General features: G+C 35.8%; 1 protein-coding gene across 1 annotated transcript in view; it reads left to right on the top strand.

Annotated features, from left to right (window-relative positions):
• The window catches only part of CFAP46 (cilia and flagella associated protein 46), a 108,132-nt gene extending 95,313 nt beyond the window's left edge, over positions 1-12,819 (top strand). The window contains exons 50-59 of the mRNA XM_088132589.1: positions 301-446; positions 1,176-1,337; positions 2,123-2,181; positions 4,006-4,066; positions 5,085-5,120; positions 5,743-5,842; positions 6,907-7,019; positions 7,709-7,790; positions 8,839-8,975; positions 12,686-12,819. Coding sequence (XP_087988715.1) covers positions 301-446; positions 1,176-1,337; positions 2,123-2,181; positions 4,006-4,066; positions 5,085-5,120; positions 5,743-5,842; positions 6,907-7,019; positions 7,709-7,790; positions 8,839-8,975; positions 12,686-12,819 — 1,030 coding nt within the window. The remainder of the gene's footprint in view (positions 1-300; positions 447-1,175; positions 1,338-2,122; positions 2,182-4,005; positions 4,067-5,084; positions 5,121-5,742; positions 5,843-6,906; positions 7,020-7,708; positions 7,791-8,838; positions 8,976-12,685) is intronic.
• Positions 12,820-13,043: the final 224 nt, after the last annotated feature.

The raw sequence follows: 13,043 nt of genomic DNA, 5'->3' as shown, positions 1-13,043 counted from the left end.
GTCCAAATAGAGCGGGAATGGAGAAAATGGACAGGGAGATGGTACAAGGGCTGAAGCTAGCAAGATGGAAAGTAATGAGACTCTAGCTAGACAGAAATGTTTTGTAAACATGGAAGACTTGCCTTCAATTTTCAAGGCCAAAGAAAAGGAGCAGCTAAACGTCTATTGGCTTGAAGAGGTGGGAGAAAAAAGCCTAGGATTTAAACTCTGGGATGGATAGATGTATACTATTAGTGTTCTTTAAAAATTCTGTCTTGTGTAATATTGTAAAGATCTGTTCTGCTGTTTTTATCTCCTCAGACACCAAAGTCCAGCAGTGTCTCCAACTGACTCAGGAAAAACCAGAAAAGGTAGTCCAGGAAAAACTAAGGCAGATGATTCAGGGAAAACCAAACCGAACGAGACAGGGAAAACTAAAACTAAGGAGAAAAATATACCAAATCAAGGTATATCTTAAGCTTCAAAGCATATTTAGAACACTTAAATGTAAATAAAAATGATTGTGTTTTCAGATTTGCATGCTGTTTACAGTTTGTATTTCTTAGGATTGATTCTTTTGGTACCATTCAGTGGCTGAAATTTGGTTTAAAAAAGTAGCCATGGGCTCATTATCCTTATGCTTTTGTATTCATCTGTGTAAAAAGAAAAGAGATTAGAAACATTCTTCCTACTTTTTCTCCTAGCCAAAATTCTGGTTCATAGAAATTAACTATCCCTCAAGTGTGTTTTAATCCTAGTTTTCAGGTAAATTACAAGTTTGAACAAAACAATACACTATAAAGTTGCTTCAAATCAGGACATGTGCTTCTAATCACTTTGTTAATGTGAAGATAGAAGAGACTGCAAGTCAGGTTGTGTGTTCAAATCTGGTAATGCTCATAAAAATAAAGCAAAAAATAGTTTGCAATTGTTTCTGAATATAGTCATTATATATAGGTGGGTAAGGAAATGTTGCCACATGACTACTTAAATATTTGTTATTGATCCTCTCCAACCAAAAGTTTTCTAGCTTGTAAGATATACTATATCCCCAGAGCTTATCAGACAGGGTTAAACAGTTAGGGATGAGAACAAAATTAGTTCAGTTGAACAGAAGGGAAAATATCAGAAGAGATTTTATTCTTAATGCCTTTGTGCTTATTAGTGGTTGACCTCATTTTTCTTGTTTTCATCAGGTATTGAAGATATAGGAGAGTGTGTAATACTACTGGTAGATAAAAATCTTATGGAATTACCTCTGGAAGCTCTAACTATTTTTCAAGATGATGCAATAAGTTCTCTGTCCAGAGATTTTTCTCTCCAAATGGTCTACAATCGGATGCGTAAAGAAGAAGGTGGTACAGCTATGTTGACAAACATTTGAAAATATAACCAAAGCTTCTTGTTGTTTAATTACAGTAGTACAGAAACCCTATTCAAGTCTTTCTGCACAACCAGTTGTGTTAATTTCTGTAACTAGGTTTGTGCATATTGGCCTGACGTAGGTGTCTCAGGTTTGCCTTCCCACTTCCCAGCAATGCTTGAGTGAGCAGCGAGATCTGAAAAGAGATTCACTTTTATCTAAGTCGAACTCACAGCATGAGCAGAAGCTCCCTTCAAATCTCTGCTCAGCACAGGGAAGTCAAGAACTGAGAGAGACAAGGATATGAAGGGATCTCTTTCATATCTCATACACTTTTCAGATGTTTACATACTCTGTAAAGATATGCTACCTAAATAAGGCTAGCAGCATTTCAGATCTTGTTTCTTCTGATGTTGATATAAAATATAGTCAATTTGTGAAGTAGTGCTAAAACGGTGTGTGCTAAGTCTCAAAAGGAGGTAAGGGAACCAAGGTAGCAGTACAAACTTTGTATTTATCTGGATGTCTTCCCAAACTTTTTAGATTCCTTAGTCAAGATGGTGCCCAACCTAAGATTAAGAAGCCTAGAATTGTATCTAGGCTTTAAAAAAAAAACCCAAAGAAGTATCTATGTGAAGTTAAACAAGTCAATAATTTAATTATTTATTGCTTTATTAGTGTTACCTAAGAGTGCTGTTGATGTACAAGAATAAAGAGCACGCATGCTGCTATAGAGAAACACATCTTGTTTTATTTACATGGTGCTTTTAATGCTTATAGAAAATGAGGGAAAAAAGGGTGCAAAACCAAAAAATGAACCAAGAAGAAGTATGAAAACAGTAAGTATATATTCTTCACCGTTTCGCTGAAATTCTGAGCTTGTACTTTCATGGCATTGTCAATATCCAAAATAATCACAGTTTCTAATAGGCTTATTTTTTATTTTGAACGTTCATATTAGTGAAAAAGTTGCATGTTTTCTTAGCTCAGTTTTGTCATATTAGATTTATGTAGCAAATGTACAATAAAATTTCACAAGAATTTTTCTCATTATTGATCATAATTACATTTTCAAACTGGGTGAAAAATACAAGTTGGTAGTAAGCTATTTTGATAAACTGGTTAGCAGATTTCATCTCATCCAAACACACATCTTTTAGCATTAGCAACCTAGGAGTTTCAATATAATCTTTAATTGTTTTACACCGCCCAGAGTCACTTTGTGTGATATGGGCGGCTATATAAATGTGACACATAAATAAATAAATAATCTATAGATTCCAGAAAAAAGAAAATGATTCTTCCCTCTACCCAAGACCTCTCAATAGTGGGGTCTAAGATAATGTGGTCAGTTGTATTCTTCCCAACCTGCACATGTATGCACAAACATATTTGCATTCTTTCCAATCAAATCCATATTTGCAATCAAGCTATACAAATGAGATAAGTGGTATAGTATATATGCCATCTGTTTCAAATACAGGTAGTCCTCGCTTACTGACAGTAATTGGGACCAGGAACTCGTCATAAAGCATGACACTACATGACCACATTGACTTACAACAGCAGTTTTGGCAGTCCTAGTTGCCATCATTAGGCAAATCCTGCATGGTTGCAGTATCCTGCGGTAACATGATCACCATTTGCGACCTCATGTTAGCTTCCTTATTGACTGCTTGTCAGAAGCCAGCAGTGAAGGTCGCAAATGGAGATCATGTGACCACAGGATACTCTGACGTTACTGCGAGCCAGTTGCCAAGCGTCTGAATCGCGATCATATGACTCCAGGATGCTGTGACAGCTGCAACTTTGAGGACTGATTGTAAGTCCCCCTCGTTCAGCTTTGTCATAACTTCGAATGGTCACTGAACAAGTGGTCATTAAAGGAGGATTACCTGTAACAAACAAAAGAAGGAAGCCCTGATGTTTAATTGAATTCTTATGGCTTGTGTTCAGGACAAAAATGTATATCTTTAACATTTTTTGTGGTTTTCTTTTAAATTCCCTATTCAGCAGATGTGCGTTTAATAGAGAGCAGAAAAAGGGAGATACAATTGAAAATCACTTGAGGGGAACATATAATTTCTCTCACTCAGCTTTTACCCTAAGGCTCTAAGGGAATATGTTCCTCATGAGGTTTGCTCAACTTCAGTCTTTTATATTCGCTCCTGTCAGCTATATGACTCTAGGAAAATGTGATGTCTTTGGAGAAAATCCATCAAGAAAAAAACACTAGGCTCTTTCTCACATATTGAAATATCTATGGAGAAGCATAAAATTATGTTCATTTAGATCAGCAAAATAGCTTGGTGCCCTGGTACCTAGGAAGTAATGGTGATCAAGAAATATTTGAATCCGTTTCCCATAGCCATAGTAGTTATATTCTTCTGAATGATACATTCTCCCAAGGAGTTTATCTACAGTAGCATTTTCCTGTTTATTTTAAGAAAAACATCATGTGTTACTAATAAAAATGATTTAGCATTCTGGTCCTGAGCTAGGAAATTAGTCACAGTTGAGCTGAACTTATTTTGAATACCAAATTTAGATTTTTGTTTGAGAAAGCAATTTTCAAGTATGCTGCAGAGGTTTTTTTGGGGGGGGGGGGAGTTGTTTGTTTGTTTGTTGCATGCCACACTAAACAGTTTCTTATTTCAAAACAGCCGGGTCTTAACCGTATTCTGCCACCCAATTGTGTTTCCATTGATGTCCACAATGTGAAATGTATCCTTTGAAAATAGCTGTTTACCAAATAGAATACCTACAGTAAATCATGAGTTTTTCATAAGAACTTTCATAAATAAGGTTACTACAGGAGGGAGCAATGTATATGTTACCTTGATACAGAATAAATAAATAGAAAGATTTAGATCAATTTCAGAGCTAAGAAAATACACCCTTAGTAGAGCAAAATGTCTGACCTACCAATGGCTATTGCAGAAATGCACAGATGTTCCTCATACTGTATGTATGTTTGTTATTTTATATTATTTCTGTGATATACCAATCATACAACTCTGGGTAGCTTACAATACGTAAAAACAAAACAAACATATGACTCTGGTAAAAGAATAAAACAAATAAACCCAGCCAACTGGTAAAATATAATAGCAGCAGCCCCCACTAGATTAAGATCCAGAAACCTGGCAAAAGAAGATCATTTAAGCTTCCTTCCTGAATCTCAGCAGGAATAAAGTTAGAGTTAGAGTGACAATACAAGTGTCAAGTGAGTGTTTGATAGCATTTCCAGCTAAGGAGGCTTGAATGTGAGGAATGATTGAGTGTGACCTTTGAATAATAGAAAAAAAGAAGTGATATTTAGATAGTATTTCTGTTACAAGGATGTGAAAGGGGGCCATTCCATAATGGGAGAACAGATGCCACAAGAAGTATCACGTGGAATGGAAAGTACTAGCAAGCAGTAAAGAACGAAGAGGATTTTCAGGCCACAAAGGAGGAGCAGAGTGTCAGAAGTGTGATGGCGTTGATGAAATTACATTCACAGCCAAATATGTCAGGGTGCTATGTTAATATTACATTAAAAGTTTTCTTTTTCTTTTCTTTTTTTTTTTTTTAAAGATAACCACTTATCCACCGTTGGCCTGTTGTTCAAACCTAGTGGGACTATTTTCCTGCAATATTATGATTGGGGGTATCTTATAGATAATAGTTTGATAGAGCAGCCCAGTTCAGTTTGGTTCATTTCTCATCTCATTTGCACCTTCTTAATGGCTTGTCTCAGATATTGTGGATCCATATAATGATGGAAGAGAAAAAGGTAATGCTAGTAAACGTATATATTAACCATGAGAAATCAGCTTGTTTTATGCTATTGTGTTTGCTTTTTCCAACATCACAGAAATCACTTTTAAAGACAGCAAAGCTAAGACTTAGGTTAAAAATTAAGAATCATTTTTATGCCTCCCTCCAGTATAAATGATATATAATAAGAAAAAGTAGTGTATTACAAACTTATATTTATGTCTGATTCCTGTAGGTGACTAGCAATTTCCTGTAACCAAGTTCCCCCCAACCGAATGAATAGGACAAGTAGGACTTTAGGCCCAGTATTTGGATATCTGAGGTGACTCTTTTAAACTAGAAATAAGGCTAGAAGAGACATAATGTGCTTCTTTTGCTTCTTACTTTTTGGTGGGGGATAAATAGCAACACTGGCATTTTGTCACCTCATTTTGATGTGGGCAGATTGAAATGTACAACTTTTGTTAATTGCTATCCTATCTTTGTGCAGGTTGCTAGGGGAAAAAAACCAGGGATCTAATTATTGTGTGCTTATTTATAAGCCTACTTTTATTATATTTTTTAGTTAGCAACTATTTAGAATTATAGCTGGAAAATCTAATGCTAATATTTTTTTCCAAAAAAAAATCTTTATATAGAAATAGAAAATCCTGCAAACAATTTTAGAGCAATCCTAGAAAAATTTGAGCCATTTACCTTTCATTGGGAAGGCATAATGGGTGACACACACTTTCCAAGGTATGTATGTTCATTAGGAATAGGTGAATCCATTTCAGTTTCTTTCCATTTTTCATTATTGTGAATCTGTCTAGTTTGGTTTCTTGAAAACTGAGGGGGTTTTTTTAAAGTTTGCATTAAAATATGTATTTTCTGGTGCAAATTTCTATAGTCATGCATTTTTGCAGTTTCGCCTAACAGATATATTTACAAAGAATTTTTCATGATAATATGCCTCATGTTATTTTCACAAATACAGATTGCTCTTGCTATCTGTAATTCTGTTTCTCACAGTTTTATGGAACCACAGTTAATAAATACAGAGGAGACTTTGCTATCTATGGTAAAATGCACAAAATGGTGTACCGTATGGGCCTTTGCCCATGTGTAAAGTGCATTTTTCACAATCTCATTATCTGCAATTCCATTACTAGCAGGTGTTAGGTTAGAACACAACCCCACAACACTTTTGAACAGACTTGTCCTTTTATCCATTTTTAATTGGCAAACTGCATTGCAATATTTGAAAAAGGACAAATGTAGTATGATAACCAAATTTCAGTTTGTATATTGATTTCAGAATGTGAAATTAAAGAAGTTTGCATTTATATGTGAACTCCTAGGAGATTTCTCAGAAATTTTTTCAGTCTTAAAAGAACCTAGTACATTTTTTAATACAAGGAATTACAGTAATTTTAAACAATTTTAGTTGAAAAAAATTAAAACTCATATTGAAATGAATAGGATTTAGGGACCTTAGGATACTTTATCCAGAGTGCTGTAGCCTCTATATATAGAGAGAGAGCCAGCCTTTGAGTCAGAGTTGACTCCGGATGGATGGATGGATGGAGAGAGAGAGAGCGGGGAAGAGAGAGAAATTCAGAATATTTATACATTCAGAGCTGAGTTGAGCAGAAAATTCTTAAAGTAGTATACCTTAATAATAATAAATTTTGGTAACCTCCAGTGTAGATGGCATATTTTTGTGCTGCATTTTGATGTGGTATTAGCACACTTTTGTTGTGGTCTTCCCTCTGGATGGAAAATATTGTTAAAATTAAGTTTTGACTTTTTTCCCCCTGCAGTTACTCAGAGTGGGAATACATATTGAATAACTGCAGTATGCTTTTCTTCTCTGCAATGGCAAGATTCCTCTCCCATGTAGCACTTGACAAGCTGGTTGCTATGAACATCCCAGGTGATTCACTGAAGCTTGAAAAAGCCCCTCCCTCTTTGTAGAATAGATTTCTTTTTTATTTATTCAAATTTATTATTAAGTTGTTACCAGATTTATTGTGAATATTCCTATTCCATATTGACTGTGTTGAGACATCACAATGAACTGTGGTTCTCTGTGGCAGGTTAGTCTTAGCCTTGCCTGCTAATCTGTGGAGTTGCAGAAATACAGAGCAAGTAGGAGAAAAGGAGATAAAGGCAGAAGGTTTTATATGAGTAGGGGGAATGGAGGCACACTGAAATTGAGATGAGGGGAGTGGAGGACTGAAGCTAGTAGAACAGACGTTCTGCTTCCTTTTGTGATCATCCCACCAAAGATTCCTTGGAGCTCTGACCAAGCTTTACAGTTGTGAAGCGTTGCCCCCAAATTGCATTGCTTCCCATAGGTTGCTTGATTTTGACTTTCCCATAGGTTTGCTTTGATTATTTTAGCTCTTTTTTCCTAGGGTCTTGATAGCCTTCTATTTGCCCCAGCTCATCTCTGTTATTTTTGGCCAAAAGATGCCCTCCCTTCTTCTGATGTCCCAGATATTACATACCACAAGATTCTGGAGATTTCTTGATCTTTAAGAATGGCTCAGGTAAAGTTTGCCCTCATGGCTTCAAAAGCTCCTGAAATGACATCAGTTTTGCTGTTTCTTTCTTCCTCAGAATGCCAAATGATTATACTTTCAGGACGGGTGCATTCAAAACCAAGTCTTATACGATTAAGAAACCAAGATGAAGGCAGAAGGTAAAATAAATGTTACAACATATATCTTACAAGAGAAAAGAATGCAGGATAAACGTGAACATAAGTTACATTAAGCCTTGTCATTTTAAACTTGATGCGATTTATTTAATATCCATCAACATAATTTTACTATTTTATAACATGTCTGTTAGGTTTACTTCTATTAACAGTTAAATTTCTCATTCCTTTCTTTCAAAGTTAAAAGCCCAGGGCTAATATCCTACATTACACAAACAAGCTGCTACTTGCAATAGGACTTCCCCTCATATCCTCCACAAAGACATCCTCAAATTTACCCCAGAAGATCCATTACAATCTAGAGTAGAATTGAAGAATTATGGAAACATGTAGTTGAGTACACTCTGTCACGGATGCCAAATTGCAATTTGTTTATACTTACTAGAAGTATTATTTTAATCTGTGGCTTAAGTACATCTAGATCTTCTGTGAACAGAGTCTCTTATAATAACTTTATTTTACACCTTGGGAATAAAATATATGGAATAAATAAAATGCTTTAACCCTGGAATAGCAGTTTTGAGTATTCCAAACCCAAAACAAAATGTGTGTGTTCTGATTGTTTTGAAGATTGGAACAAAACTTAGTTATTCCAACTGTTTTGGATAAGACAACTTCCAGAGAGCTCCAACCCCAACTTGCTGGTTTTAAGTATTACAATCTCAAAACAGAATGTGTGTTCTTAGGGCATTGTTTTAAATTCAACAAAAGCATTTGAGCTGTCCAGATTTTATTCTGGAATGTCCTGTTGGAACATTCCAAGTGGGACACTTTTATTCTGAGAAAATTACATGTTTCATGCATATCCCTAATGGCAGCCATAGTGTGTTACAGCATTTCATAGCTTGCACATCCCATATTTAATCCCCAAAGTGCTGATGAGGAACAGATAAGAAAATTGAAGTTACTTCTTGGCAGTGTAGCTGAATAACAAAATTTGAATACGCTTGTTTTTGCCTTTTGTAGTCAGGATATTCAAGAATACCTGTAATTTTATTAAGTTTCTTAGAGCTTTTTTTTTTTTTTTAAGTTCTTTACGCTTATCTCTGGAGATGACAACAGAGACTGCAATCATTCTGAGCCTTATTGGAGTGCGTTCCATCATAATCAACCAATGGTTCACTACCCTGGAAGAGAATACAATACGACTAGAAAGTTTATGTGAAAGTATGTAAAAGCAAACTCAATGAAAAACATGATTCTATTACGTGTCATTTTGTTTTCAATATTAAATTAATATCTCTAATTTTAGAATGTGAAGCACCTGGACTCTTAAAGATTTTCTTGCTTCAGGGTATCTTTTCCTCAAAAAACTCTACTTATTGCCATGGATCCCTGTATCCTACAAAGAATTCTGAAAAATAATACAGATACTCCCTAAATCCATGCAGGGCACTTGCTAAAAAAGTAGAACTATAACTTATAACTAAAATAGCACACCCACTATTTTCTGTAGCTGTGAATTTTACATAATCTGTAACATTTCCAGAAATATTTGAACCAAGAAAAATAAAATCCAATGGAAACTTAGGAAAAATTGCAAGGTTTTTATGATGCTTTACACATTTGTATAACTTTTAATTACTTATCAAATCATTATGCTTTGTATCTTAAAAGTGGTGAATCCTTACACACAGCATGTACAGATTTGAGTTAATTGTAAACAGTGTTGCTGTCCTATAGGTAGGTCTTCACACCTCTTTGTTCGTGCAGTAGATCAGGGTTCCTCAACCTTAGCAACTTTAAGATGGGTGGCTAGGGAATTCTGGGAGTTGAAGTCCACCCATCTTAAAATTTACATAGCTTGTGAAAAAATACTAATGGGGTCACCTTTTACTGAAGATATATTCTTTTGTGGATTCCAAGAATAAGACGTGGGAGAGGAATTCCTTCTAGCTATAAAACCTTTTGTCAAGCTTTGGCCTTTGGAACAAGTTGGGAAATTAACATTTTATTTCCTGCCTATATCCCTAGAAGAATAAATAGCTGGTTCCCTGTTCTAGTCTACTTGAAGCCTGAATGGGCTGGCAGAACAGGAACAAATCCGTTGTCAGCAGATCCTACAAAAGACAAGGGCAACAGCCATTACTGTTGCATCTGCCATTGCCAAATGCTAGCTTTCCAAGGAAAGGGATCTGGGACAAGCATGTACTTGCATGTTGCTACCAGCAATTGTAGAACTTTCTGATAACAAACCTTTAAGGGGCAGATCCTTAACTAGTCACATAGCTACAGTATGTAGGGAGGCATCCTGTTAACAGCTCAAGCCAGAAGCTTACTTTGTTTTCCCCGCAAACTTAAATATGCTCATTAGGAAATTAGCATTGCTACATATGAGGCAATACATATGCTACCTATATCACCACCCAACTTGTGGGGGAGTTGGGCGGTGATATAAATTTGATAAATAAATAAATAAATAATCCAGAAATCAGCTTATTTTCACTAGTCCAGGATGAATGTAGATTTGGCCTGTTAGCTCATATAAAGTATCAAGTTTGAACAAGTCATTTTTTATACTTTTGCTGTGGAGTGGGAAGGCAGAGCCGACTGCCATGAATGTGGGCCGGTGCCAGGAAGACTACAGCCATTTTGAATCTAAGATCCATGACCTTAGAGAATAGATAATGAATAGCAGCATGAGTTCGGGGTCTGGTTTGTTTCTATGAAGAGAGAAGCGGTTTCTTTATGTCCAGGTCCTCTTTGACTATGTCCAAACTCTGGACAGCCATTTATCCAATCAAGTTTGTACTTTCAAAAATGCTTGAATCAAATATTTATCTTGCATTTAAAAATAAAGGCAAAGAATAGTCATAATTCAAGTCAGAGCTCTGAGCTAGTTTGAAGGAAGCTATCATTGTTGGATGTTTGCCCTAGTAAGGTTGCAATATAGAAAGTCCTTACTTAGTGACTGCCTCGTACAGCAACCGTTCGCAATTAAGACAGTGATGAAAAAGTAAGTTTGCGATCAATCCTCGCATTTAAACCTTCGCAGTCTATAAATTAAAGGAAAGCTGAAGTGAGATTGTAAGCACAATCGCAGTTTCACTTAGCGACTGCTTTGCTTAACCAAGTTGCTGGTTCCATTTGCGGTTGCTAAACAAGGACTACCTATAAATGGATGCTAGAAATTATTGTTTGCTGGGGGGGGAAGGGTATACAGTATATAGTAAATTGCATACCATGTAGTTTCTTACATGCCTAAACCCATTCATTTTAATGGTTCCATTGTTTTACACATATAAGACTATATGTTGAATTTGCATGTTTTATAGTGTATATGTGAATTTTAATTAAGCAACTCTCTTCTTTTACAGGTTTCATAAAAGTAGGCAAAACAACTGGACAGGCTGTTCGAATTCTTCAGAGGAGAAAGGTGCTCTGGGATGAGTCACCAAAAAGTAAAATGTTTATTTTTATAATAAAAAAGTGCATTCCCCAAATGTGCTGTTTGTTCTTTTGAAGAAAATATATACTTTCATCCATGTAGAACGTAGAAACGTGGGGATAGGGATTGGGGAAGCTAACTGCAAAATAATATGAACAAAAAATACTGTTCTTTTAATCCAGTTCAGCTCTGCCCCATGTGATTGTCTATTCTCACACATGAAGAGCCTTTTAATTGCTATAACTCTGATCACATTAATGAAAGTAGGATTTCTTTTTTACATGAAAAATAAAGGTAGTTGTAGTACTTTATTACCCTCATTGACCAGATGAAAAATAGAGGTAAGAGCTATTTGTAATGCAAATGAGCATTATGTATTACAAACGTCATACTTGAAATGCATTATTCAGTCACATAAATGTTACTTGGTTTCTGTTTCACCAGTGATCAGAGATTTCTGTAAGTTCAAAATAGGTCTTGCTTGTCAAGGACAATATCTGGCAATCAGGTAGAAGGCAGAGTTTCATGACAGGTAATCTTACCATTAGGTGGCCTTTGATATTCCCTAGCTTTTAGTATTGAATTTAGACACTGCTTTAACCTTTACATTAACAAAGTTTCAGGTCACCAGGTTATTCTGTGAACTGATTTTAGAGCTTAATACATGCAATTCTTGCTGATTTCAGTAACTTCTAAAACACTGGTGAAATGCAGAAATACAAAACTAATTGGATAATCCTGAATCAAGAAACAATGGCCTATCAGAATAGTCTCAGTGCCTTTACACACATGATACTGAAACACAACAAAGGTGAATGTGACACAACTGCTCACAAATGTCTACTGGTACGCTAGTCAGGGAGCTCTTGTTGGCTACAGATTTCTGCTAATACAGCAAAAACCAGTGCGCCTTTTCCAATGGAACAGGCACCACCTTATTTTCTAAAAAATGATAGTTTTTTGATTACTAGGCTTTAAGTGACACCTCTTTCCCAGGTAGATGAAGCTTATTAATCACATATTGCCTGAACAGGAAGTGGGGGGTTGGGGCTTTGTATATAATGTAGTGCTTGAATAGGTCCAAATATTCATTCATTCAGAATTCATTCATTCATTCAATATATATCCTACCTTTCCTTCAGGAGCTCAGGGAGGCATACCTAGCATGACCTCCTCTTATAGCTGTACATAGACATACATAGTACTACTTCACAACAACCTATAAGGTACATTGGATTGAGAGAACCACTGGCCCAAGATGCTCCCTTGAGCTTCTGTGTCTGAAGGAGACTGAATGCCTTAACCGCTATACCACGCTGGCTCTCTATTGAAGCAAGCAAAAGTAAACACTCTGGACTCATTTCCACCAAGTACAAATATTTTGAAATGTCTTTTTATCAGTAGAAAAATTTCAATCTAGCTCTTCAAAAGACTTGCCTGTGCTCTTGAAATCTTGCAATCTCAGATTTAATATTTTGCTCTGTTCCAGCAGCATCACCTGATTTCCCTGGAGTTGAGACAGAAGACTGCAGCAGAAGTCCCAATCAGCCAAACCAGACTCCAATTCATCCTTCTGTTATTGATGCTATTTTATATGGGCTGCCCAACACGATGTTTACATGATTAGCAATATATTTCTTTAAGTATGCTTGGAGTGTGAAGGGAACAGGTTTTCATGGTGTTTGATGTTGTTTTTAAGAAGCCAGTACTTGATGGTTCTTTTAAAGTTTAACACTGACATTCACCTTAAACTCTTTTCTTTTTTAACTTGATGATTCTCTTATTCTAATTTGCATCAGATGTTTCAGTTATGGGATTTATTTTTTTAATATAGGGTTGTGGTATAC

This window comes from Python bivittatus, unplaced genomic scaffold, assembly GCF_059951505.1.
Source record: "Python bivittatus isolate LINGU-HERP-01145 unplaced genomic scaffold, Pbiv_v1 ctg000980_np1212, whole genome shotgun sequence".
NCBI lineage: Eukaryota > Metazoa > Chordata > Lepidosauria > Squamata > Pythonidae > Python > Python bivittatus.
Note: the sequence above shows the minus strand (reverse complement) of the source record. Positions and strands in the feature narration are given on the sequence as shown.